Source organism: Mesoplodon mirus (assembly GCF_964341445.2).
Source record: "Mesoplodon mirus genome assembly, chromosome: 15".
NCBI lineage: Eukaryota > Metazoa > Chordata > Mammalia > Artiodactyla > Ziphiidae > Mesoplodon > Mesoplodon mirus.
The window spans coordinates 746,564-774,232 of NC_138991.1; the positions used below are offsets into that span (position 1 = coordinate 746,564).

The following is a 27,669-nucleotide window of genomic DNA, read 5'->3' on the forward strand; positions in this document are numbered from 1 at the left end:
TTGACTTTATGGGCATTTACTTCCGGAACGTGAGGACAGGGAAACTCAAATAAATGATATGCACAGACCAGACACACCTGCTCTTGTATTTACCAGATGATAAAATAGCTGCACTGACATAGGCTCAATAGTTTAATCTTTAAAAACAGTGACCTTTTCATCACTTGCTTGAGTACACTCTATATTATTGAAAACAGAATGAAAGCGTTAACTCTCCCAATTATAACATCACTGAAATGAAGTTTGCTTGAAACTTCCCAGTCTGGGAAATGGCCTTCAGTAGTCTTCCTACCTACGTATGAACACAGGTTCACGGCTTGGTCCTAAAGAAGGCATTTGTTTTCTGTCTTCTCTGTCTCCCGACAGGGAGCATCCGCAGACCCCGCAGCCTTTCACTGGGCACCCGAGTCTCCTGCAGCTGACAGCAGCCAGAGCAGTGACACCACACACGAGGAGACTTCGCACGTGCCTTCCCTGGTCTGAGAACAGCCAGCCTCAGCCACCCTCTGGGTCCCCCTGACTGCCGGGTGCAGGTGGGGAGACAGAGAACAGGGAGATGTGGGGATGTGCCCAACCCCACCACGGCTGCAGCGCTTCCTCCAGGAGTCCTGGGGCAGGAACAGGATGCCTCACAAGTGCCCCGGCCTGGGCAGGGCAGGTGACCCCACTCACCACCCCCTGGGCCCCCACTGCACCTTTCAATCAAACAGCAAGGCCTGTTTGTACTCGCTCCCAAGTCAAAGGAACTCCAGGAAAGCTGAGTGATGCTAACCTTCTCACGTTCTGGAAAACGCAGGGACTTTGCACTCCAGCCATTAAAAAAGAGAGTTTTCAAGTCGTTCCTAACCCTTCATCAGGGTGTCTTTTAATGCCTCTGTGATTGCGCAGGAACTGAATTTTAACTTGTTAACGTAAATTGAAATGAGCACACGTGGCCAGTGACTACAGCACAGGACAGCGCGGCTGGGGGCCAGCACAGGACAGCGCGGCTGGGGGCCGACACAGGAACACTGGGGGGAGCCGCGCGGATCCAGAAGTGAGGATGTTCAAAGCCGTTTTTAACGCTTGCTACAAAAATAAGCCATGATAATCGCAGGATTCGGACTGTACGACTCCCGGGGCAGCCCTCCCGCCTGCCTCTGGGGAGACCCTTTGCACACGCGGGCAGGTCACTCACCTTTCTCGCCAACCCTAAGCGCGTCCCCCTACGCACCCTCTACCCGGGAAGTCCGCGCCGAGCAGGTGTGTCCGCCAGTCCCGGCAGCTGAGCCAGCGGGCGGGTCGCGGAGCACCCGCCCAGCAAGGAGCCGAAGCACCCACCTCCGGCCCTGCCCTCGCCCGCGCGCACGCGCGTCGGGCCCAGCCGGGACTTATTTCTCGGCACCTCCCGCTTCCCGGCCGAGCGCCAAATAAATATCCGGGCTCGCCCTTGCCCGTGCGTGCGCGGCCCCGCCGCCTGCGTCACTAGGAAGCGCGCGCCCGGGCCGCCGCCGCCGCCGCCGCCGCCGAATCCCCAACAAGGAGCGGAGCCCGCGGCCGCCGCCGCCGCAGCCGCCGCCGCCGCCGCCGCCCGCCCGCTGGCGCCCGCGCAGGCCCGGCCGCGGCCCAGGTAAGCGCCCGCCGCCCCCCCTGTGGCGAGGCCTCTCGCTCCGCCGCGCGCCGCCGTCCAGTCAGGGGTCCCTGCGGAGCGTCAGGACGTTACGGCGGGGGGAGGGGAGCGGGGGAGGGGCGGCGGCGCGCGGCGGGCGTCACGGGCGTCACGGGCCCGCGTCAGGCGCGTCGGCGGCGGCGCGGCTTCCATCTTGCCGGAAGGCGGCGGGCCGCGGGCGGCGGGTGCCGGGGAGGGCCCTAGGCGGGGCTGCGTGGAGAGGGCCGCGTGGATACCCCCCCTTACCGTGGGACCGCGTGAATTCTCCCCTTCCCTGGGGGCCGCGTGGATAATCCCCGCCCTTCCCGTGGGGGCCGCGCGGATGCCCCTCTCCCTTGGGGGCCTTGTGGATACAGCCCCTCTCGTGGGTGCCTGGTGAATGCCCCCCCTTTCCCTTGGGGGCCGCGTGCGTGCAACCCTTTAGTGAGACCCGTATTTGCTTGAACCCCGTGGTAGGAACCAATCAATATGGGTCCATTGCCAGTAATGACCTGTTACATATTTAACTTTATAGTTCATGTAGTCGAGCGACACTTCCAGTGAATCAACGTTTTCTTTCTTTGCTAACACTGCAAATACAGTTTCAGTTACATCAGTCTTTTTTAACTTACAAAAATCTGTGCATAACTGAAGTATATAACTTGATGAGTTAAGTGTGCACCCATAAAACCACAATCTATGCTATTAACCTGTCAATCGCCTCCAGAAGTTTATTCCCGCTCTTATTAGTTTGTGATAAGAACGCTGAACTAGCAAAATTTTAAGTATACAGTACGATATTGTTAACCATAGGCCCTATGCTGTAACTTAGACCTCTAGGACTTAGTCATTTCGCATAAGTGAAGCTTTGTACTTTTTGATGTGTCCCATTCCCCCTCCACCAGCTCCTGGCAACCACCGTTCCACTGTCTGCTTCTCCGCGTTTGACTATTAGAGAGTCCTCATGTAAGTGGTAGCATGTAGTATTTTGTCCTGTGTCTGGCTTATTTCCCTTAGAATGATCTCTACATCCATCCACGTTGTCACAAATGGCAAAATTTCCTTTTTTTTTTTTTAAGGCTAAGTTATATTTCATTGTATGTGTATACCAAATTTTTATTCACTCATCTGTCCGTGGGCATTTAGGTTGCTTCCACATCTTGGCTATTGTAAATAACGCTGCAGTGAACATGGGGCACAGGTGTCTCTTGGGTATCCTGATTTGTTTTCCTTCCGATATACACCCAGAAGTGGGGTTGCTGAACACATGGTAGTTCTATTTTTAGTCTTTTGAGGAACCTGGGTACTGTTTTCATAGTGGCTGCACCAATTTACATTCCCACCAACAGTGTACCACAGTGTAGGTCAGTCCGTTTAGGGTAAAACCAAATGGATTAAATAAATTCCAAATATAACAAGATAAATTAAGCAAACTGTTCAAAAATTGTTTCTTTGTAGGAAGTGTAAAACTTTGGGAAGACATACTGGACGGGGGGTGGGGCGGGGATTTGTACATATACATCATACACTTAAGAGCCGGGTGCGTCCTGGCTGGGTGTGACGCAGGGTGTGGTCGAGACTGGTCAGCTAGTGCATTGCGCCCCCCTCGCCCCACAGGAGGGCAGGGCCAGGAAGCCCAGATTCTCAAGGAAATGCAGGACTAGGGGGACCACCTCTAGAGATGAATTCTTGTGACATTTTTCAAGAGAAGCCGGAAATCTGGATTTTTAAAATGTGAACCCTGTAAAATTTGAAAAAGCTGGCAACTAATTAAAAAATTTGAAACACAGTGAGAATCAAAGAAATTGTGCTGGGACTTCCCTGGTGGTCCAGTGGGTAAGACTGTGCTCCCAATGCAGGGGGCCTGAGTTCGATCCCTGGTCAGGGAACTAGATCCCGCATGAATGCTGCAACTAAGAATTTGCATGCCACAACTAAAGATCCCGCATGCTGCAATGAAGATCAGGCGTGCTGCAACTAAGACCCTGCGCAGCCAAGATAGATAAATAAATATATATTAAAAAAAGTTGTGTCCATGGGCCACTGCTTTGTGACTTCTGCTATGTTTCTAGTGGTATTTTTATCAAAAGAAAATATTTGTGATTATTTGGAAGACACGGAAAGTCAGATCTGAATCCAATGTACTGACCGCACACTCACATTTTTGTCCTGTTTTTGTATATTTATGCCTAAGAATGCTACTTTAGAAATACTTCCTCCTATCTTCTTTACCTCAAGGTTAATTGGGAAAGAAGAATTTTGAAAACTTGATATTGGAGAGGCAGGAATTCCGGTTTGTGTGTTCCCACTGCTTAGCGCTCTGTGCGGTTTCGAGATGTGGGTGAGGACAGCCGCCCATAGGGTGGGTCCCTGCCTTTCTGCAGCTTTGAGCTCAAGCGTGGCTTTCTGGCCCCCTTGGAGTCCACCCGGTGAAGCAGTGGTACCTCGGTGAGAGCCAAGCACCACGGAGCAATGTTACTTTAAGGCCGATTTTAAAGTGGTCTTTTTTTTTTGGCCAATGTGCGGCTTGCAGAATCTTACTTCCCCAACCAGGGATTGAACCCATGCCCCCTGCAGTGGAACCGCGGAGTCTTAACTGCTGGGCCGCCAGGGAAGCCCCCCTACATGTAGCTTTTTGAGAAACTGCCAGGCTGATTCCCACAGCGGCTGCACCGTTGTGCTTGTCAGCTAGTGCTGCACCGTGTTCCCAGCTTCTCCGCGTCCTGACCACGTGTACTTTGCGTGTGTTTGTTTATAATAACCATCCTGATGGGTGTGAAGTGGTACCTCCTTGTGGCTTTTGTGTGCGTTTCCCTAGTGATTAGGGTGGTTGGGCATCTTTTCAATGGCGTACAGGTTATTTGCATATTTCCTTCGGAGAAATGTCTACTCTGAGTCCTTTGCCCACGGTTTAAGTTGTTTTGTTCTTGTTGAGCTGTATCCTGGATGTGAATCCCTTGGCAGACACATGCTTTGCAGGCACTTTCTTCCAGTGTGTAGGTTGTCTTTTCGGCCTCCTGAGAGTGTCCTTTGATGCACAATAGTTTTTAATGTTAACGGAGTCTAATTTACCTGTTTTTTCTTTTTTTGCCTGTGCTTTTGGTGTCATATTCAAGAAATCATTGCCAGGGAACTCCCTGATGGTCCAGTGGTTAGGACTCTGCGCTCTCACTGCTGAGGGCCTGGGTTCCATCCCTGGGCAGGAAACTAACATCCCACAAGCTGTGCTGGTGCGGCCAAAAAAAACGAAAAAAAGAAGGAAAAGAAAAAGAAATCTTTGCCAAATCCAGTGTCAGGAAGATTTTCCCCTGTGTTTTCTTCTAAGGGTTTTACAGTATTTGCTCTTACGTTTGGAACTTTGATCCATTTTATGTTAATTTTTGTCTGTGGTGTAAGGGTCCAGCCTCATTCTTTTGCCTGCAGATGTCCAGTTGTCCCAGCTCCACATATGGATGAGACTGTCCCCATTCCCCATTGAATGGTCTTGGCACCCTTGGCAAAAATCAGTTGACCATATATGCCAGGATACAGTAGCTTTTTTTTTGGCCAATTTAATTTTTTTAAAAGATTCGCAAATGGTAAACTTTTATGGTTGTTTGGTGTACAGTTGTATGAGTTTAACACCTGTATAGATTCATCATGTAGCTGCCCCCATGATCGGAATACAGAACAATCCCATCACCCCCAGAATCTCCCTTGTGCTGTCCTTTTATGCCTCATCCTCCTCCCCCAGCCCCTGGCACCAATGATTTGTTCTCTTATCACTAGAGTTTTGTCTTTTCCAAAATGTCATGTAAGTGGACTCATACAGCCTACAGGCCCACCTTGTTTTATTGGGCTTCACTTTTTGTGCTTCGCAGATACTGTATTTTTTACAAATTGAAGGTTCGTGACAACCTTGCGTCGCGCAAGTCTATCAGCTCCATTTTTCCAACAACATTTGTTCAGTTTGGGTCTCTGTGTCACATTTTGGTAATTCTCGGAATTTTTGAAACTCTTGCATTATTAATATGTTTGTTACAGTGATCTGTGATCCGTGATCTTTGATGTCACTACTAAGACTCTGAGGGCTCAGATGGTGGTTAGTATTTTTTAGCAATAAATTATTTTTTCATTAAGATATGTATGTCATTTTTAGGCATAATGCTATTGTACACATAATAGACTATAATATAGTGTAGATATAACTTTTATATGCACTGAGAAACGGAAAATGTCATGTGCCTCACTTTATGGTGACATTCACTTTATTGTGGTGGCTGATACCTCCAGGGTCTGCGTGTGTAACCCCCTCAGCATGATTCTCTGGAGATCCATCCAGCTTGTTGCACATATCAAGTAGCTTATTTATTTATTTATTTTTATTGCTGAGGAGTATTCTTCTGTAAGGTTTGTTTCTCTTTTCATCTATTGAAGGTCATTTGAGTTGTTTCCAGTTTCTGACAGTTATGAATAAAGCTGTCATAGAATTGTGTGTACAGGTTTTGAAAGAAACCCAGGTCTTCGTTTCTGTGGGGCAGATACTTAGGAGTGGGGTTGCTGGGTCATGTAATAAGAGTACATGTAGCCTTCTGAGAAACATCCAGACCCTTTTCAGAGTGGCCGCACCGAGCAGCTGTGTGTGAGAGTTCCAGTTGCTGCACATCCTCACAGTCTTTGTATCGCCAGCTTTTTAAGCTGTTCTAATAGGTGTGGTAGTATCGTTATGGTTTTAGTTTGCATTTTCCTGTGGGTTAATGATGTCGAGCATCTTTCTGTGTGTTTACTGTTTTTTAATATTTATTTACTTATTTATTTATTCGGCTGCACTGGGTCTTTTAGTTGCGGCGTGCGGGCTCCTTTAGTTGCGGCGTGCGGGCTCCTTTAGTTGCGGCGTGCGGGCTCCTTTAGTTGCGGCGTGCGGGCTCCTTTAGTTGCGGCGTGCGGGCTCCTTTAGTTGCGGCGTGCGGGCTCTAGTTCCCTGACCAGGGATCAAACCCAGGCCCCCTGCACTGGGACTGCAGAGTCTTAACCACGGGACCACCAGGGAAGTCCCTCTGTGTGCTTATTTGGACTTCTCTTTTGGTGAAGTGTCTGCTCAAACCTTCTGCCTACTTTCATTTATTTATTTTAAAAATGTATTTGTTTATTTGGCTGCGTCGGGTCTTAGTTGCGTCGTGCAGGCTTAGTTGCTCTGTGGCATGTGGGATCCTAAGTTCCCTGACCAGGGCTCAAACCCGCGTCCCCTGCATTGGAAGGCGGATTATTAACCACTGGACCACCAGGGAAGGCCCCACTCCTGCCTGCTTTTAAATTGTGTTGTTGTTGAGTTCTTTGTATATTCTGCATGCAAGTTCTTTGTCAGACATGGCAATTTGCAAGCATTTTCTTCCACCTATAGCTTGTCTTTGCATTTTCCGCTATATTCTCTGTTCGCTGTATTGTAATATACATACTTCATTTGGGGGCAGGTTTATGTTCACAGCACAGTTGAGCAGGAGCCCCCAGAGTTCCCATGTGCCCCCTTCCCAGCCTCCCGCAGCACTAACATCCTCACCAGAGTAGTATGTTTGTACAATCACAAACCCCAGTTGACCCGTCATCAGCCAGAGTCTTTAGTTTACATTGGGGTTCACTTTTGGTGTTGTACAGTGTATGTTTTATTTTTATATTTTTTAATTAAGACTTAAGTTTTCAGAGCACTTTCAGGTTTACAACAAAATTGAGAAAGAGTTCTAGAGACTTCCCATGTACTCCCTGCCCCCACACGTGCATGGCTTCCCCTATCAATGAAATCACTCAACAGAGGGTATGTTTTTTTACGAAGAATGAACCTACATTGACACATCAGAACCATCCAAAGCCCATAGTTTACCTTGGGGTGCCCCCTTGGTGGTGTACATCCCGTGGGTTTTGACAGATGCGTGATGGTGAATATCCACCACGACAGTATCACACAGAGTAGTTTCACTGCCCTAAACATCCTCTGTGCTTCGCCTATTCATCCTCCTGCCCACCCCCCCCCAACCCTCTGGCAACCACTGGTCTCTTCAGGCTGGCTTCTGTGACTTCACAGTGTGCATTTAAGGGTCTGCCGTGTCTTTTTTTAAATAAATAAATAAATTTATTTATTTATGGCTGCGTTGGGTCTTTGTTGCTGCGCGTGGGCTTTCTCTAGTTATGGTGAGCAGGGGCTACTCTTCGTTGCGGTGCACGGGCTTCTCATTGCGGTGGCTTCTCTTGTTGCGGAGCACGGGCTCTAGGCATGTGGGCTTCAGTAGTTTTGGCACGTGGGCTCAGTAGTTGTGGCTTGTGGGCTCTAGAGCGCAGGCTCCGTAGTTGTGGCACACGGGCTTAGCTGCTCCATGGCATGTGGGATCTTCCTGGACCAGGGCTCGAACCCGTGTCCCCTGCATTGGCAGGCGGATTCTTTTTTTTTTTTTTTTTTTTTTTTTTTGCGGTACACGGGCCTCTCACTATTATGGCCTCTCCCGTTGCAGAGCACAGGCTCCGGACGCGCAGGCTCAGCGGCCATGGCTCACGGGCCCAGCCTCTCCGTGGCATGTGGGATCTTCCCGGACCGGGGCACGAACCCATGTCCTCTGCATCGGCAGGCGGATTCTCAACCACTGCGCCACTGGGGAAGCCTGGCAGGCAGATTCTTAACCACTGTGCCACCAGGGAAGTCCCCGCCGTGTCTTTTTGTGGCTTCCTACCTCACTTCTTTCGTCTCTGGATGACCTTCCAGAGGTCATTCCATGGAATATGCAGTTTGCTCCCCCATTCACATGTTGAAGGACTTGAGTTTTCTGTCTGCTTAGAACAGTGTTCTCCCCCTTCAGAGGGATAGAGAAGCGGGACCACCGTGTAGGCCCTGGCACCATCCCCTTTGAAGCTGGAGGTGGTCTATGTTTGTGCACACTGAGTCCCACCAGCAGGGTTGAATGTTTGCTTTCAGCTGTCAGACACGCCTAAAGAACCGAAGGGAACAACCATTTATTGTGTTTATCCAGATACTCACCACTTCGGTTGCCTTCCTTCATTCCTGAAGTTCCAGGCTTCCCTCTGCTGTAATTTCCTTCTGTCTGAAGTACTGCATTAGGTCTGATTGTGGCCAGTTCTCTTAATTTTCCTTTATCTGAAAATGTCTTTATTGTGCCTTCATTTCTAAAGGATCTTCTCACTGTTGCAGAATCCTGGGCCGAGGTTCTTTTCTTTCAGCACGTTAAAAATGTCCCTGCCTCGGGCTCTGTGGTTCTGAGGAGAGAGTCCCACAGGCCTTCAAATTGTTGTTCTCATGTGGAAATACATACCTTTTGCTTTTGGAATGTTCTTAACATTGTTGTTAGTTTTCGGCAGTTTGATTATGTTCTGGGTGTAGATTTCTTTGAGTTTATCCTTTGTGAGGTTTGTTGAGCTTCTTGATGTGTAAGTTTATATTTTTCACTACATTTGGGAAGTGTTCAGCTATTATTTTTTCAGAGTTTTTTTAGCATCACACTTTTTCCTTCTTTCCTTCTGGGACTCTGGTGATACAGATGGCCAACTTTTTATATTGTTCTGCATTCCCTGAAGCTCTGTTCATTTTGTTTTTCTATCTTCTTTCTGTTGTTCAGATTAGATCATTTGTACTGATCTATCTTTATTTTCATTGCTGTATCTCTTTCCTCTCTCATCTCCATTCTGATATTGAGCCCACCTGGTAGATTTTTTTATTTCTGTTATTACATTTTTTAATTTTCAAATTTCCGCTTGGCTGTGACTTCGGTTCCTGCGGCAGCCCTTTCAAGGACGGCTGGCTCCACTTGTGAAGCAGGAGCGCCCGCAGCTCTGAGGTCACTGTGGATTCCAGTGGTCACCTTGTATGGGCTTCTCTTGTATAATTTTTCCCTTGAGAATTGGTCAGACTTTCCTGGTTCTTTGTGTGTTAGATAATTCTGGATCATATTCTGGATACGTTGAATATTGTGTTGTGAGATTCTGGCTCTTGTTTAAACCCCGTGGAGGATGGAGCATTTTGTTGTAGCAGGAAATGGACCTGGCTTGTGGGTTCTGAGCCCCCTCTGGGCGGGCGTGGTCCTGAGTCAGTTCAGCCTTCCAGCCTGTGCAGTGTTCTCTGGATCTGTCCCATAGGTGCCACCCAAGGCCAGTCTGAAACCTGGGTGGGGGTCGATCCTGGAGGTCGGTCCTCGACATCTTTGGTTTTTGCCATTTAGGGTCAGGTCCACACGCGGACAGGTGAGGAGGGACCCAGGCCTTCGCGCACAGCTGGGGGCAGGCCCTTTCTGCCTCCCTCCTCTCCGCAGTCTCCTGCATACTCTCTGACCCCCAGAACCCCCTTCCTTGTGCTTTGGCTAAAAGCCAGGTCTCTTACGTGTCCTCTGTGCTACGATGCATCAGTACCTGGTCTGCCCTGAGCCAAGCGCCACAGGATGGAGAGCAGGAGAGCAGTGGGGTGCCTCTGGGTCCCCGGAGTTTTCGGTGCCTGCCTGGCCGTGACTGTCATGGAGTTTAGAGGCCCTGGGGCTTGCTGGAGGGCAGAGCCAGTGAAGACAAAATAATGCCTGGGAGGGTCCCCCAGACCAGAGACAGGATTCATCTCCAAGGGCTTTCTTTTGTCTGTTTTTGGGTCGTGCTTCAGCACGCGGGATCTTAGTTCCCCGACCAGGGATCGAACCCATGCCTTCTGCAGTAGAAGCACAGAGTCTTAACCACTGGACCGCCAGGAAAGTCCCTCCGCGGGCTTTCTGTGCACAGCCCTGAGTTCAGGGCGTGGGACCCACCTCCAGAAGTGTCTGCCCACATTCTGGTTCCTTCCCCGTCCCCCGCAGGTGACCAGTGGGCTTTCAGGCCTGTCATGGCTCCGAGATTCTTCCAGGGCTTCCTTTCTCAGTGCTCACTCCATCCTTGCCAGAGCCCGAGGCCCTGGAAGAGCGCTTCTCTTGCATTGCTTCTGTCAGAAGGTAGCGAGGTCCCCATGCAGACCCTGTGCCCCCCTGTTGCACTGCAGGCCCGGTGCCCTGGCGCCTCCTGTCCGCTGAGCCATGGCCACCCCCGACGTGAGCGTCCACATGGAGGAGGTGGTGGTGGTGACGACGCCCGATACGGCGGCGGATGGCAGCGGCGTGGAGGAGGTGAAGACCGTGCTGGTCACCACCAACCTGGGCCCGCACGGGTGAGGATGGGCACCCGGCCTGGGGGCAGGGGGCGCCAGGGGACGCGGAGCCGCCACCCGGCCAGGAGCGAGTAACGCTTCCCTGACTCTTCTCCCGACACCAAGGTCACAGCTTCGTGTCCCTAAGCGCACGGTAACTTCTCCTCTGACAAGAACACAGTAGGGCCAGTTAGGAACTGGGTTTTCCAAGGGAAGCCAAGGAGCAACGCCTGTGGGGTCAGCAGCGCGGTGACAGGCAGCGCGTGGCCCTGAGCCTGCCGCGCCCTGACCTCGGGCTGGACTGGAAGGTCGGGCAGAAGTGGGAGCAGAGCGCGGGGCCGGCTGTCGTTGCGGGCGTTAACGTGTCCTTTCTCCCCTCTGTTCCAGGAGTGACCTGACGGAGGGTAACATGGAGACGGAAGACGCCGCGGCAGCTGCTGCAGCCGCGTTCACAGCGTCCTCGCAGCTCAAGGAGGCCGTGCTAGGTAGGGAGCCTGCCTTCTCGTGGCAGCGCCCGCAGGCAACTCTGGAGGTGGCTTTTCCGAGGGGACGGTCCTCCCATCAGTAGGGGGCCAGTCAGAGGCTCCTGAGGCTCCCCTGTGGGCTCTTCTTCAGAGGTGGCGCCACAGAGGCCCTGGCTCCAGGGTCTCCAGGTGTGGCCTTGGCCTGTGGCTGGCGGGGAGAGCTTGGTTTTGCGGTTCTACTTAGTGTAGCTGTCAGTGAGTGGCAGTGAAGATGATTTATCACCTTTGGTCTTTTCCTGTTGCCTAACACTGAAGGCCTCAGAGCTCTTCCAAATGTTAAGAATAGGTTTTCTCTGGAATTGTGCCAGGTAATGTTTGTTTCCTTCAGCGGCTCTTTATTTCGGGCTGATGAGAAATGTCCCCGCCCACCTTGGTCCTGTCTCAGTCCCTCCTGGATTTTAGTTTCTGGTTTCTAGGTTGGTAGTTAATGTTGTGCTTCTGCGGGAAGTGCTTTGGAGAAGTTGTAACTGATTTTCTATGTTGCCCCTTTCCCTGTCGACACACCTGGTGAGAAGTGAAGATGGCTGAAGAGGAGGAGAGCCTGGAGGCCGAGATCGTGTACCCCATCACCTGCGGGGACAGCAGAGCCAACCTGATCTGGAGGAAGTTTGTGTGCCCCGGCATCAATGTGAAGTGTGTTCAGGTGAGGGTTCTGGTGCAACCAGAGCACAGGCCTGCGTGCCGGGCTGCAGGGAGGGGCCCCCAGTACCGCAGCTGTGAAGCAAACAAAAGAAGACCCCTACAGCAGGGGGTGTGACCTGTGGGGGCAGTTCAGAAGGCAGAAATCCCGTGCTTGGGAGAGCAGAGGAGAAGGAAGGAGCCTTCAGGGACAGACAGGATTGTCGCTGGGGCACACGGAGAGCCTCAGGGCAGAGATGCTCTGTTCCTGGAGCAAAGCTGTGGAGAGAGGCTGGGAAGGCAGCTCTGCTGACGCTGGGATTGGCAGTGACTCTGCTGGGCAGGTTGAACGAGAGGGATGCTTTGCAAAGACTCAGCAGCAGCCGTGAGTGAGACGGAGGGGAGAGGTCGGCTCCTTCTGCAACGCGATGGTTTAGGTACCCAGACTCACCTTGTGCTGAAAACAGCCAAAAATGCCACTTAAGATATTTTCGTAACGCATCTTCTAGATACCTCCTTAAGCTGGTAAAAGAGGACGAAATAGTCATGCCCAGGGCCTGAATAAAGGTGGATTATAGAGGGAGGCCAAGCGCCAACCCCGGCTTTTGTCTGAGAGCCTTTGCCCGACACTGATTTTCTCAGCCTCATGGGGCTGGAGATGAGAAGGTGAAGCCCAGGGCTCCCAACTTGCGTGTGTTGTTGGGGGCAGAGATTGTCCCTGTGATACTCCTACTTCCAGAGGTCTCTACCCTCAGTGTTGGGGGTTAGAGAGTATGCTAATCACATACTCCCCGTCCCCTCTATCCCCCAGGGCATGGAAAACTCCTGTCTCATGTCTTAGCACCGGGTGGAAGAGAGAACCCTCTTGAGGATTCACATGTGGCCTGTATAGTGTGAACACCTTTAGCTAAGAGTTTAGTCGTAGGTTGTTCCTGGCTGGCAGCTCCCCCAGGAATCTGACAAAAGCAAATGAAAAATCCTTTTTGGTAGAACTCATCTTTATCTCAGGTTTCAAGTGATTTTGACAGACAAAGTTCCAAGAAAAGGAGCAGCTCACAGTAAAGCAAAACAAAACACTGAGCACACAGGAAATAAAGCACCTGAATGAGTGCACACAGAAACCACAGATAGCAGAATCGGACCCACAAATGCTGCAGGTTGGAATTTTGAGACACAGAATATAAAATAATTACGTTTAATTTACTTCAAGAAATAAAAGAGGGCTTCCCTGGTGGCGCGGTGGTTAAGAATCTGCCTGCCAAAAAAAAAAAAGAATCTGCCTGCCAATGCAGGGGACATGGGTTCAAGCCCTGGTCCAGGAAGATCCCACATGCCGCAGAGCAACTAAGCCCGTGCACCACAACTACTGAGCCTGCGCTCTAGAGCCCGTGAGCCACAACTACTGAGCCTGCGTGTCACAACTACTGAAGCCCGAGCGCCTAGAGCCCGTGCTCCACAACAAGAGAAGCCACCACAATGAGAGGCCTGTGAACCGCAACTAAGAGTAGCCCCTGCTCACCGCAACTAGAGAAAGCCCATGCACAGCAATGAAGACTCAACACAGCCACACACACACACACACAAAAATTAATTAAAAATAACAACAACAACAAGCTAGAGGGACTTCCCTGGTGGCACAGTGGATAAGACTCCAAATGCAGGGGGCCTGGGTTTGATCCCTGGTCAGGGAACTAGATCCCACATGCATGCTGCAACTAAGAGTTTGCATGCCACAACTAAGGAGCTCATGAGCTGCAACTAAGGAGCCCACCTCCTGCAACTAAGACCCAGTGCAACCAAATAAATATTAAAAAAAAAAAACTAGAAGTGAAAAACAGAATTAAAATTGAACACTTAAGTGGATGGATTTTACAGCACATTAGACACAGTTGAAGAGATAATTAGTGAAATGGAAGAGAGAAGTGAAGAAGTTATCCAGACAATGATCCCCCAAAATGTCATGAGGGAAAATGGAAGCACAAGAAAGTCTAATGCATCTATCTGAATTCTGAGAGGAGAGAGCGTCTGAGAACGTTCGTAACCAAGGAAAGAGAGCAGCCCAGAGTTCAAGAGACGTAGCAGATCCTAAACTGAATGAATAAGAAGAAACCAGCCACATTTCAAAATCTACATGGGTGCCAGTGCAGAGGACCTTCCACTGGCTCCTGGGACGCTTTAGCATCAGAATAATGAATGATAGTTATGGATTATGATTCAAGTAAAAACAAGAATCTATGGGCCCATATTTATTGCAGTGTATTTCATGTTATTTATTTACATTGACACAAGGGAGAGGTTAAACTCTTACACCAACTAACAAATGTAGAAGGGGTGCTGGAGCCAGAGTGCCACAAGGGGGTGCTGAAACTAGTCAGGGGAAGCTGGATGACGGACATTTGGTCTCCAGGTACCCCGATCATTGAGGTACTGCTTACAGAGGCAAAGCAGGAACGGCAGGGGGAAGCCTGCAGATCACTCCCTAAATGTGATGACGTTTGGGCATCAGTATCGGGACCAGCCTCCATCCCGGCCTTCTGATCGAATGGGCAGGGATTCTGTGGCATTCCCGACAAAAACCCACAACCCGACTCTACTTGGGAAAACGTCAGACAGACAAAAACTGAGGGGCACAATTTTTGTCTACAAAAACACTGACCTGCGTGCTTCACAGATGTTGAGGTCAGGAAGACACCATCAGGCCGAGGAGCTGCTCTGGGTCAAGGAGGCAAGACGCAGTGGTCAGTGCAGCGCGAAATCAGGCCATGTCCTGCATCAGAGAAAAGTTGCCACAAAGACCATTATTGGGACAGTTTGTGAAATTGGAATATTGCCTGTGGATCAGATAATAATACATTAATGGTAGTTTCCTGATGTTGAGAGCTGTGTGTGGTTATGTAGGAACCTTGTTCTCAGAAAATAGGCGTGAAGGACTCAGGGTGGCTACCCCGCAAGCGTTTAGAGTTGGGCGCTGTGTGGAGAGCGAGCCTGGGGAAGGGGCCGCTGGGGCTCTGACTGTACCTGCAGTTATTTTATAAGGTTGAAATCACAGCAGAATTAAAAGTTAGAAGCAAAAGAGATGTAATAACGAGAGCAGTGGAGCAAGACTCCCCTGGCAGCTGAGCTCTAAAGACTCCCAGGGAGCCAGGGGACTGGCGCAGGGCGGGTCTCCTTGTGCCAGGAGAGGAAGGCTGCACACAGTGAAATCGTCTTCAGAAATTAGGAGAAACAAAGACATTTTCAGGCAAAACTGTGTTTGCCACCAGCAAGTCGTAAGTAAAGGTATTCTAAGAAATGATTTCAGGCAGAGGGAAAGTGGTTCCAGAGAGGAGCTTTTAGGTGGCTGGAGGCGTGGAGAGCGGGGGAGGTGAGTGAGTCTAAGGTGATGGGCTCTGCAGTGCTGCTGCGCGTCCTAGGAGGCTCTGCACGCTCTGTGGTGGGGTGGTGGGAGGGCTGTGAGTGGGGTCAGCTGGCCCACCGACAGTGGGGCACACCTGCCCAACCAGCAGAGGAGAGCGTGGTCCCCCAGAGGGAGACGGGATGGGGGTGCGCACAAGGCGCAAGGGAGAGACAGGCCGGCAGGTGGTGCTGCGGCGTCCGGGTGTGGGCAGGGCCAGAGGCGATGGCCAGAGAGGGTGTCACGTGGTGGGGGCAGAGGCCGGGCCCAGTGTGGACTTCCTGGGCTCGGGCAGTGGCCGGTGAGGTCCTCCGACTCTGACTCTGCCTGTCTGCCCAGGCTCAGGCCTGGCTCCCGACCAGCTGACTGAGTGGATGAGTGGCTTCCTGACTCAGAGAAAGAGTGCAGGGCTCAGGCAGTTAGGACAGCTGCTTCCAGTCAAGAGGGGCTTCCCAGGCTGGTGGCGTTTGCCGCGACCAAGTGCACTGGAGATACAGGCAGACCTCGGAGACGCTGCAGGTTCAGTTCCAGACCGCCTCAGTAAAGCCCATGTCGCAGTAAGAGTCACACACACGGTTTGGTTTCCTCGCACATGTAAACATTATGTTTACACTAGACTGTGCCCTGTTAATGGTGTCACAGCAGTATGTCTGAAAACGATGTACATACCTCAACTTAAAAGTACTTTATTGCTAAAAAATGCTGGCCGTCATCTGGGCTTTCGGAGCGGCAGTGGTAACGTCAAAGATCACTGCTCACACGTCACCGTAACAACCATAGTAATGACGAAAAAGTTTGAAATATTGCGAGAATTACCAGAAAGTGTCACACAGACCGGAAGTGAGCAACTGCTCTTGAAAAACGGTGCCGATAGCCTTGCTCAAAACGGGGTTGTCACGAACCTCCAATTTGCAGAATATGACTATCTGTGGAGCGCTACAAAGCAAGTGTGGCTGAGTTGAGGTGCTTTTGCTCCAGTGGCATGGTAACCTGGGCCCAACCTGACACAGACTGCAGGGCGCCCGAAAGGCAGCCGCCGGGCAAGGGGAACCCTGGGAAGGGGACGCCTGGGACGGCCGGCACCCTGGCCAGGGTCCAGCTGTGCATCCAGGCCACAGTTGGAGCTTTCGTTTCTGCCTCTGCTGAGACCAGTGACTTACCCATCCCCAGCCTGCTTGTTTTCTTTTTTTTTTTAAATAAAGCTGTGCGCAGGCTTTCTCTAGGTGCAGAGAGCGGGGGCTACTCTTCATTGAGGTGCGTGGGCTTCTCATTGCGGTGGCTTTTCTTGTTGCTGAGCACGGGCTCTAGAGGCATGGGCTTCAGTAGTTGTGGCATGTGGGCTCAGTAGTTGTGGCTCACAGGCTCTAGAGCGCAGGCTCAGTAGTTGTTGTGCACTGACTTTGTTGCTCCATAGCACGTGGGATCTTCCCGGACCAGGGCTCGAACCCATGTCCCCTGCACTGGCAGGCGGATCCTTAACCTCCGTGCCACCAGGGAAGTCCTTTGTTTTCTAAGTAAGGGCAGTTTTACGTTGGTTCTTTGGTTCCGGTAATTTCTTGTTTAATAAGACTGAATAGGATACTTTACCTTCTCAGGCCACTGTTGGGGGAAACTAGCAGACCTGTGAGGGGGGGGGAGCAGTTCCCTGACTTTGAAGTGGACGTGTGCTCCTGGGCCGTGAAGGCTGCCGTTAGGGGTGGGCCAGGCCGGCTGAAGGGACATTCACAGCTGACCCTGTGCACTGTGTCTCCTGTTACTTGGTGTGACATATGTGTACATTATTTGTGGAATAAGTTATGCATAAGGAGGTTTGCCAGTTGCTGTCTGAAGGGAGGGAGAGAGTGCTGTGCCTTTCTGAGTGGTGTGGGGTCCTTGGGTCCCAGGCATTGGGTGTGTGGCTGGGGGGAAGCGCCAAGCACTTAGCTCCCTCCCTGCTGGGGGTCAGTGTCTGACTACCCGCTGGGGCAGGAGGAGGCCAGCTCCCCGCTCCAGCCCCTGTGCACAGGGGTCAGGCTCGTCTCACAGGGTGATTCTTTCCTGAATCCTGAATGTCAGGTTGAGAGCTGGCCCACGGCTCCACCGCATCTGCCCTGCCGTCTACCCCCTTTCCCAGGCCGGCTCTGGGGGCGGGTGGTGTCAGGCAGGAGGGAAGGGCCGTGGGGAGGCTCTGGGCTGATTCCGCTCTGCTCTTCCCTCCACAGTACGACGAGCATGTCATCAGCCCCAAGGAGTTTGTGCACCTGGCCGGCAAGTCCACCCTGAAGGACTGGAAGCGAGCCATCCGCATGAACGGCATCATGCTCAGGTGGGTGGGGCGGGAGACAGGATGGGGCGGGGGACCGGCGGGAGGGACTGGGCAGGGATGGGCCGGTGACCCTATGTCGGGGAGCACTGTGGCCACTGCTTTCTCATTGGGTTTTGCGTTTTGAAGATGAGGGGCATTTTCTGCATGAGGATTGTGGACAGCGTCCCCGGGGCTGGGCCGCCCACACCCCTGCCAGCACGTGACCCTGTCAGACTTGCAGGGGTTTCTGTCTTGCTTTTTTTAAAAAATTTATTTATTGTTTTTGGCTGCATTGGGTCTTTGTTGCTGCATCTGGGCTTTCTCTAGTTGCGGCAAGCAGGGGCTACTCTTCGTTGCGGTGCGCGGGCTTCTCACTGCGGTGGCTTCTCTTGTTGCGGAGCACGGGCTCTAGGAGTAGTGCGGACTTCAGTAGTTGTGGAGCGTGGGCTCAGTAGTTGTGGAGCGTGGGCTCAGTAGTTGTGGCTCGTAGGCTCTAGAGCTCAGGCTCAGTAGTTGTGGCGCACGGGCTTAGTTGCTCCGCGGCATGTGGGATCTTCCTGGACCAGGGCTCGAACCCGTGTCCCCTGCATTGGCAGGCGGATTCCCAACCACTGCACCCCCAGGGAGGCCCTTTCTGTCTTGGTTTGATCACCACCAGTCCCTTACTGAGGCACCTGTGACTGTGTCACCAGGAAGACACCGGCTGTGAAGCTGTCTGCGCATCAGGACAGTGGCCAGGCCAGCCTTCTTCCTCCTGAGGCAGCACCTGCCCCCGTGTGCCTCCCGCCATCACCCCAGACTCGGGTCCCTGTTGAGAGCCGGCGCTTCTTTAAGCTGCTGTGCATTCGTCTGTCCAGTTGTCCAGACACTGTCCTTTCTGGATGGCCAGTCTGCCAGCAAGGGCCCTGTCCGGACTGTCTGTGTTCACTGGCAGCATTGGTCTCCTCGAAGCTGCACTGTTCCTGTGACCTTGTGACAGTTGTAGCATTGACGCTCTCAGGGGGTCTTGGCCTAGAGCCCCAACTTCCTGGTTTTAGAGTCAGTCCTGCTGGCCTGTGCCCCATCGGCTTCCCTTGTCGGTGGCGGGGTCTTGGTGAGGTGTCTAGTCACCTTTCTCCCTGTACACTTTGTCTTCCCTTTGAAATTGAGTAGGAATTGGTGGGAAGCTTCAGGCCGGCTCTTTGCTACTTCACACCGACATCAGTTCCAAGAATGTCAAGTGTCTGGAGTGTCCTGCTCAGGCTCTCCCATAGGGCCCTCTGCGGTGCCCGTCCCACCAGCCGCCCTGGTGGGTGTGGCCTGTCACGGGTGGCCTTCTGAGCTCCTCCCTTCCACCTGTGAAACGGGAAGGGTGATGCCGCTTCCAAGAAGGCTGAGGACAGACTAGGCTTTTGTGTTTATACCCCCAGGAACGTTAATGCCTAATTTCCACGTTTTAACATTTCCTGCTTTGGTGGTAACGGCTTGCCCCTCTGAATTGGCCCCTGCTGCCTGTCTGTCCAGAGACAGCCATGGTTTTTCATGGTGTCCAGAGTGGCGGGATCTGGTCGCTTTGTTGCTCCTTCCTGTGCTTATTCCCAGGGGAAGCGGCGTCTTGCTGTCCTTGGGCTTGTCTGCTGCCCTGGGCGCCTGCAGCCCGTGGGAGCCCTGTCACTCTCCCTAGGGAGCCCCTTCCTTCCCCCGGAGCAGCTTTGCACCCTCCCATCGACCCAGCTCTTTCCTCTCTCAGCCCCACCTGCCGCCGGGCGTATCCTGGTGGTGCGGCTGTGACCGTTTCATTGGAAGAGCACCGCCGGGAGGTGCCATCTGCCGCACTCCCTGGAGCCAGCGCGTTCACGCTGCCCCGAGGCCGAGGTGGGCGGCAGCCCAGAGCCGTCCGATCCCTTCGCGGGTTGAGGCGGGCCAGTCGAGATGCGCCGAACTGGAGTCCAGGCCCTCTGGGAGAGGCCAGAGGGGAGGGCCTGGGGGCGTCCCAGCAGGCAGGGTGTGTGTGGTGCCGTCCTGGTAAACTGAGGCCGGGAGGTGACACGGCGAGCACCCAGAGGCGCTGGTGCTGCTGGTGCTCCCGGAGGGCCTCGCTGTTTGGGCCACGCACAAGGCGGGTGTGCCACCGTCAGCACCTCTGTTGGCCCTGAGTCCCCCGCCGGGGCTGGCAGGCCGCAGAGCGTCTCGCAGAGGCCCGGCCCCTCGGTGCCGACCGGCGTCTCTCGACAGCCACCTCCCTCGGCGCAGCAGCCACTGCGGTCGCTCTTCCTGTGGACAGAGCCGCACGCAGGCGTGCCCATGCCGGCTGAGAGAGCCGTGCTGGGGCGTTGGCGAGGCCGGCCCGGGAGCCCCGGTGGAGCCTGCCTGCGCAGACACACCGCTGTGGGCCCGCCCCGGGGCAGGCCTTCCACGGCTGACGCCCCGCCCTCCTCCGCTCAGGAAGATCATGGACTCCGGGGAGCTGGACTTCTACCAGCACGACAGGGTCTGCTCCAACACCTGCCGCAGCACCAAGATCGACCTCTCGGGGGCCCGTGCGTCCCTGGGCAGCCCCACGCCGGCTGAGTACATCCCGCTCACGCCCGCCACGGCCGACGGTACGTGCTGGGCCGGCCACAGGCGGGGCCTCCCTGTCCGCTCAGCTGTCCCTCCCAGGCCCCAGGGGTCAGCAGCCACCTCCTCCTTCCTCACCGAGGAAGTCTAGCTGAACTGCTGTTCCATCCACAGGGAAGACTGACGTACGTCCTCTTTTTAAGCCATGTTTATTATAAAATACAATGATTCATATGCAGAGAAAAGCATGAAGAACAACAGAGCAAACGTCCAGGGCCCACCCCAACCTGGGACCAGTTCAGGGAGTGCCCCACACGCCTGGTCTGCCATCTGTCCTGGCCCTGGGGCCGCTCCCCGTGGCACTTGGTTCCGGCTCGTGCACTTCCCTGCAACTTGAGATTTGTTGATGTGTTTATGATGTTCTGTGTTGGCATCTGTTGCTCTGACTGGTGGAAGGACTAAACATTTCCTGGAGTTCCTTCCAGATTTTTGAATACAGAGATTCTTTTTAAAACAAGTTAGCATGAAATCCGGTCCCAAGTTCCCTGTTCATGTTGCCCATTGATAACTCGGTGGCGCTACCTTTCCTGTGATGGGAATTGCATTGTCCCTAAGTTGTTGCTCCACAGGTCAGTCTGGGCCTGCTGCCGTGTGGCCAGGGACTGTCCTCATGGCTGACCAGACGGTGGTTGGTCGAGGGGCCTTGTCCTGTACTTGGGAGGATGGAGAGGGAGGCTCGGGGTCAAAGTGAGGTCCTGGGGTTCACCCCGAATGAGTCCCTGCACCCTACCTTCACGGCCTGGCAGCCGGCCCAGTTTGGGAGTCCCTCCCAGGAGCTCTAGGAACACGCAGGCTGCCAGCAGTCAGGGCCGGCCCTGGGACTGCACTACACAGTGTGGGAGGGGCTGGGTCACGGCAAGGCCCCCGCCCCCAGGAGACACAGGGAGACAGCACTCCTGGTGGGCCGGGGGCTTCCGTGGGAACAGGGCCTCCTCCGGGTCATTGGGTCCAGACTCTCTGTTCTGCCTTGTAAAAGGCGGCCGCAGTGACAGATCTCCAGGAAGGCTCCGGGCGCTGACGCTCCAGTCAGAGCGCCGTGTCCGGTAAAGGCCACATGGGGTTTTGGGGTTTAGCTCTTAGAAGTCTGTTGTCCCTGGGTGGCTTGGATGGTCTGTCGCTTTGCTTAAACTCACCTCCGTGGTGGTCTCCAGCCAGAGTCCTCAGAACACCTGAGTTGCCTCTCGTGGAGTTAAAAGCTCTGTATCAGCCCAGACTAAGAAAGAGCTATTTCAGGCATCTAACAACCCCAGCACGACGTCTTTGTCAGATGTGAAAGAGGCTGGCATGAGGTCAGAAAGCTTACCCAGAGGTTAGGTTTCCAGGCTTGTTTCTAAGCCCCAAATGGCCAAATCCAAACTGTGTCCAGGACCCTGCAGACACTAGAGTCAGAGGTGAACCAGCTTGGGTGGCTTGCATCTCTAAGTCCCACTTCTGATTTACAAAAATGGAAACATGGTAGCTGCTGAGATGGACGCTTGGTGTCAGTGAGACAGAGACCCCAAGAGCAGGCCAGGCAGGAAGGCTGGCCTGTGGCCCCTGGCCAGCAGGCTGTAGAAGCTCGTGACCGCGACAAGGACAGCAGAATGTTGAGGACACGTGGACAGGTTCGAGGAGGCATGTTCCAGCTCCTTCTTTGTACATGTTTAACAGTGAAATGAGAACGCAAGGCACGTGTATGCTCTGTTGTGCTCATGCACCTCAGTCAATTTTGTGAAAATGCGGGTGGGGGCAGCGAGTCAGAGCTGGGGTGGGTGGTGGGTGGGATGCTGGCCTGTCGCAGGTGAGGCTCACCGGGCTCATCTTGGTTGCAGTGAATGGGGCTCCTGCCACTATCACCATCGAGACTTGTGAGGACCCTGGGGACTGGACCACAGCCGTCGGAGGTGCGGGCCTTCCTGGGCTTCTCACGGTGGGGGCGGGGCCTTCCCGGGGCTTGTCAAGGTGGGGAGGCGGGGCCTTCCTGGGCTTCTCACGGCAGGGGCGGGGCCTTCCTGGGCTTCTCATGGCGGGGGCAGGGCCTTCCCAGGACTTGTCAAGGTGGGGAGGCGGGGCCTTCCTGGGCTTCTCGCGGCAGGGGCGGGGCCTTCCTGGGCTTCTCAGGGCGGGGGCAGGGCCTTCCCAGGACTTGTCAAGGTGGGGAGGCGGGGCTTTCCTGGGCGTCTCGCGGCAGGGGCGGGGCCTTCCTGGGCTTCTCATGGCGGGGGCAGGGCCTTCCCAGGACTTGTCAAGGTGGGGAGGCGGGGCTTTCCTGGGCGTCTCGCGGAGCGGGCGGGGCCTTCCTGGGCTTCTCATGGCGGGGACAGGGCCTTCCCAGGACTTGTCAAGGTGGGGAGGCGGGGCCTTCCTGGGCGTCTCGCGGCAGGGGCGGGGCCTTCCTGGGCTTCTCAGGGCGGGGGCAGGGCCTTCCCAGGACTTGTCAAGGTGGGGAGGCGGGGCCTTCCTGGGCTTCTCACGGCAGGGGCGGGGCCTTCCTGGGCTTCTCATGGCGGGGGCAGGGCCTTCCCAGGACTTGTCAAGGTGGGGAGGCGGGGCCTTCCTGGGCGTCTCGCGGCAGGGGCGGGGCCTTCCTGGGCTTCTCAGGGCGGGGGCAGGGCCTTCCCAGGACTTGTCAAGGTGGGGAGGCGGGGCCTTCCTGGGCGTCTCGCGGCAGGGGCGGGGCCTTCCTGGGCTTCTCAGGGCGGGGGCAGGGCCTTCCCAGGACTTGTCAAGGTGGGGAGGCGGGGCTTTCCTGGGCGTCTCGCGGCAGGGGCGGGGCCTTCCTGGGCTTCTCAGGGCGGGGGCAGGGCCTTCCCAGGACTTGTCAAGGTGGGGAGGCGGGGCCTTCCTGGGCGTCTCGCGGCAGGGGCGGGGCCTTCCTGGGCTTCTCAGGGCGGGGGCAGGGCCTTCCCAGGACTTGTCAAGGTGGGGAGGCGGGGCTTTCCTGGGCGTCTCACGGCAGGGGCGGGGCCTTCCTGGGCTTCTCACGGTGGGGGCGGGGCCTTCCCGGGGCTTGTCAAGGTGGGGAGGCGGGGCCTTCCTGGACGTCTCGCGGCAGGGGCGGGGCCTTCCTGGGCTTCTCAGGGCGGGGGCAGGGCCTTCCCAGGACTTGTCAAGGTGGGGAGGCGGGGCCTTCCTGGGCGTCTCGCGGAGCGGGCGGGGCCTTCCCGCGGCTTTTCACCCAGGGGGTGTGTTGGGGCGGGGCTCCGATTTGCGGCTGGCTTCGCCTTTGCAGACCGCCGGGGGCCGTCCTCTTGCAGGAAGCGCAGGGCCGACCCACGGGCCCTGCGCATATGGCTGTGGGGGACACAGCTGCCCCTCAGAGCCGTGTCCCCCTGGCAGTTCTCTGGTCCTCCGTGTGGTTGGAGCCGGCGGTGGGGCTGCCTGTGCAGGACTCCCCACCTCTGAGCCTCTCCTTCTCTCCCAGATGACACGTTCGCCTTCTGGCGAGGGCTGAAGGATGCAGGCCTGCTGGACGAGGTCATACAGGAGTTCCACCAGGAGCTGGTGGAGACCATGAAGGGTCTGCAGCAGCGGGTCCAGGACCCTCCTCTGCAGCTCCGAGGTGAGCGGCCTTGCCCTGCCCTGGTCTGTGGGCCCGGAGGCCTCTTCTGCTCGTGGTGGTGGCGGTGGTGGGCGGCTTCAGGACGCCATGGGTGCAGCCTGCTCCTTCTGGCTCCGAGCTGAGCCCCAGCGTCGGCGGGGGTGGGCGGTTAGCCTGCTCCCACCAGGTCCCTCCTTGCCACCGGGACGAAGCTGAGCCCGGGAATCAGGAACCTGCTGGGCCCCATCCCTCATCTCACCGGGGGCTGTGGGGTGCCCGTGCTCCCCGTGTGCTCGCCCTGCCCTTGCAGACGCCGTCCTCCTCAACAACATCGTGCAGAACTTCGGCATGCTGGACCTCGTGAAGAAGGTGCTGGCCAGCCACAAGTGCCAGATGGACCGCTCTCGGGAGCAGTACGCCCGCGACCTGGCAGGTGCGCTGGCCTTGCGCTGTGACCCGCACAGCTGCGCGGGAGCTGCGGGGGCATGGGCTCGGTGACACCAAGATGACCCCAGCCAGACTTCCCGTGAATTCACCCTCGGCCCCGCGGTTTGCCTGTGAGGTGGCGCCTTCCTGGGGAGGTGCCTGTGGCCACGCATGAGACAGGCTGCTTACGTGCTGTGCCCTCCGTATCTTAATACGTCACCAAGGCAGATTTCCTGTGAGCGCTAGGATGATTGGAACACAGTAGAGAACAGGGAAGTCCTGTCCCCACGTCGGGCAGCGCAAGGCAGCTGCTCAGGATGTGACTCTTCTGCTTCCTCAGAGCAGTGGGTCCCCATCAGAGCAGCCCCACAGAGAGTGTCACTGCAAGGGCCGTGGGGGACAGGACGGAGCCTCACTCTGAGGACATGCGGGTCAGGCCCCAAGTCAGCGCAGGCCCTGGCCAGGGCAGGTTGTGGGTGCCCGCTGTGCCCCGCAGTCACGCCCTGTCGCTGTCCCCGCAGCCCTGGAGCAGCAGTGTGACGAGCACCGCCGTCGGGCCAAGGAGCTCAAGCACAAGTCGCAGCACCTCAGCAACGTGCTCATGACGCTGACGCCTGTCTCCCTGCCCCCGCCTGTGAAGCGGCCCCGGCTTGCAAGGGCCACGTCCGGGCCAGCCGCCATTGCCTCGCAGGTGCTCGCCCAGTCCGCCCAGATCGCCCTGACCCCCGGTGTGCCCGTCTCCCAGCTCACCAGCGTGCCGCTGGGCAAAGTGGTGTCCACCCTGCCCTCCCCCATGCTGGGCAAGGCCATGCCCCAGGCTGCTCCGGCAAGCTCCCCCGCTTCACCGCTGCTTGGGGGCTACACGGTGCTGGCCTCCTCGGGCACCACCTTCCCCAGCACGGTGGAGATCCACCCGGACGCGTCCAGCCTCACGGTCCTGAGCACAGCCGCCATGCAGGACGGCAGCACTGTGGTCAAGGTGGTGAGCCCGCTGCAGCTGCTCACCCTGCCCGGCCTGGGCCCCACCCTGCAGAACGTGGCCCAGGTTTCACCGGGGGGCAGCACCATTGTGACAGTGCCCACGGGAGCTGTTGAGAGCGCCGTGGCCGCCCCGGGACCCGAGGAGCACACGGCCACCATCGAGGTGGCCGCCATGGCGGAGGGCCACGAGCACAAGTAGCCGTCGGCAGAAGGCAAGGCCCCTCGTGGGCACAGGGCTGGCCACCTCTCCTCAGGCCGTGGCTGGCCGGGAGCACAGCGCTGGCACCCGGCGGGCCACACGGGGCTGCTGAACCAAAGAGAGGAAACGCCAAAACAGACGGAGAGGAGAGGAGAGGGACATGGCGGCAGCCTGAGACACGGGTCTCCGGGTTCTGAGCCTCCTCCCCTGTTTTCTTGGGAAATATATTTTTCCATCTGTTGCTTATTAATACTGTTTACATGTGGGGCCTTGGTCAGGAGCCAGGTCGGGGAGGCCAAGGGGGCCCAGGTGCAGCTGGCAGCAGAAGCAGGGCAGGGAGCGGGGCCTCGGCCCGCCGGCTGGGGTCGGCCGTTACTAACACATGTCTTGGGAACCGTCCCCAAGTGTGGAAACCCATGGATCCTATGGATTTGGTTTCTTCCCACAGTTTTCTGTAGGTTCAGCGTGGCCAGCACCCTGTTCTCCCATCTCTGGAACAGGTATCGGTGGTGCTGCAGGGCACCCAGGGGTCGGCGTGCAGACCCCGGGGCACCTGCCTGGCCAGAGGGGCCGAGGGGCCTGAGCAACACAGGCCAGAGCGGGGCACCCCGCCCCCACTCCTGCCTGGCAGTTGCTCAGGGGCTCAGGGGCCATCGCACACGCTCTGGGGGTATTTTTAAGTGAACTCCTTAGTAGGCTTCTAGGAAGAGTCAGGTTTATAGTGCTTTCAACCTAAACGACGCTGAGTGCCTAGGCTTCCCAATCTGTTCTGGGTTCCAGAGTGTTTTGTACACAGGGACTGTCGGAAGGGCCCCCAGGGGAGCGAGATGGTGGGTGTCCCCTGCGGCTTTGGCCTGAGGAGGGCGCGTGGAAGGAACAAGCAGGGGCTCTGGAGGGTTCACTCCCAGTTGGGACGCGCCTCAGATCAGGGCTCGTGATCCCCTGTGTTCAGCGTGCTGGTGGGGCCCTCTCCTGGAGGCGGGCTGCACCCCACCGGCCAACACTGGTGCCCCAGGGCGTTCGGGGCCAGTGCTGGGTGAGGTGGGGGCACCCAGATGCTCGCGGGAAGGATATCCGTGGGCCAGCCGGCCCTCTGGTCTTCTGGTTGTGGACTCAGGAGGAAGAGCAGGGAGGAGCCTTCCTGCAGGCCTTGAGCCACTGCAGCAGAGGGTCCCCACGGGCACCCTGGGCCTCCTGTCTGTCACCTGTGGAGACCCAGAGAGAAGCCACTGCCCGCCTCGCACTTTGAAGGGAACTGGGCTCCGTCCATCCATCCATCCGTCCTTCCGTCTGTCAGGTGGCCCGGACCCCACCTCAGCGCCCTCGCCCCGCATCAAGCACCGAGGCTGTTTTGTTTCCGTCACGTCTGGTTGGCCGTTGTCTCGGGCCTGCTGGTGTCAGCGCGATGTCACTTCCCTGTTTGCTACACGCTCCTCTTCCAGGCGCGTCTCTGATACACGTGCAGTGGGAGCCCGCGGACAAGGCGCCCAGCCCGTCCCGAGTCCGGCTCAGACCGTATCAGAACGTGTCGTGAGTGGAACCGGGCGGCTTGTGCTTGGAGCCTCTCCGGTCAGACCTGCCACCTCTCGGAAGCCGCCCCGCCCGCAGGACACGTGGCACCAGGGGGAAAGTGGGTTTCAGAGCCACACGGACGGAAGCCAGCGACAGCTGCTCCTGCGGACACCGGCGCCTGGCGGGCCCTGAGCCTGGGGTGTGGGGAGGGGCCCACTGTCCTCCAGGAAACTTCAGCCCACTGTGGGGTCGGGCCATCTCGCTGTCGCCACCCACCACTTCCCCCTTCCACCCACCGGGCGCGTGCAGGCTGTCCCGGCTCGGGCGTCTGGGAAGGTAGAACCGAATCTGTGGGGCTCGGAGGCAGCCTGGGGAAGGGAGGCATCTGAGTTCTACTTTGTATGTTGTTTTGCAAGTATCTGCTTGGTACTTTGATTTAAAATAAAAACGTTTTTCATAACTTGTGTGTGTGTCTGGTGATGAAAGGCTGTGAGGGGGTGGGTGACATGGGGACGCGCCCCCTGGGGGCGGTGCCTGCCCGCTCCCCAGCCTGCTCTGGAGAGGGTGGTCCAGGGGCCTACAGCCCTTCTGCTGCCCTGAGGTCGAGCGTCTGGCCTTGGATCTCCCCCATGTGCAGTGGACTTGCCTGGAGTCACCACGACCAGCAGACCACGGCCAGTGGGCTGTGCTCTGTGTTCTCACACGTGAGGGTGGTCGGGCTTAACTGCTCACGGGCAGCGGTGAGGCCTCTGGGTCCTGGAATCAAACGTGGGCTGCCGCGCTGATGGGCCATGGCCTGATGACCCCTCCACGTGGTAGAGGTTGAGCCGCTTGTCCGGAGCGGGTGCAGGGC

At 56.0% G+C, this 27,669-nt stretch overlaps 1 protein-coding gene across 2 annotated transcripts; it reads left to right on the forward strand.

Annotated features, from left to right (window-relative positions):
- The first annotated feature begins 1,558 nt into the window (after positions 1-1,558).
- Positions 1,559-27,270, forward strand: GMEB2 (glucocorticoid modulatory element binding protein 2). Of its 2 annotated transcripts, none has more exons than XM_082600321.1 (10): positions 1,559-1,609; positions 10,617-10,781; positions 11,148-11,245; positions 11,800-11,927; positions 17,498-17,601; positions 20,005-20,162; positions 21,990-22,061; positions 23,582-23,719; positions 24,009-24,131; positions 24,646-27,270. In XM_082600321.1, the coding sequence occupies exons 2-10, from the start codon at positions 10,651-10,653 to the stop codon at positions 25,302-25,304; spliced, it is 1,611 nt and encodes a 536-aa protein (XP_082456447.1). In that variant the 5' UTR covers positions 1,559-1,609; positions 10,617-10,650; the 3' UTR covers positions 25,305-27,270. The 2 variants fall into 2 exon arrangements, with proteins under 2 accessions (XP_082456447.1, XP_082456448.1); XM_082600322.1 differs by lacking the exon at positions 1,559-1,609 and adding an exon at positions 2,534-2,593.
- Positions 27,271-27,669: the final 399 nt, after the last annotated feature.

Excerpts from the sequence above, each read along its gene's own strand:
- GMEB2 (XM_082600321.1), top strand. The coding sequence starts at position 10,651 with ATGGCCACCCCCGACGTGAGCGTCCACATGGAGGAGGTGGTGGTGGTG. Across the intron at positions 22,062-23,581 it reads CTGGACCACAGCCGTCGGAG|ATGACACGTTCGCCTTCTGG; the intron begins GTGCGGGCCTTC and ends CTTCTCTCCCAG. Across the intron at positions 24,132-24,645 it reads GTACGCCCGCGACCTGGCAG|CCCTGGAGCAGCAGTGTGAC; the intron begins GTGCGCTGGCCT and ends CTGTCCCCGCAG.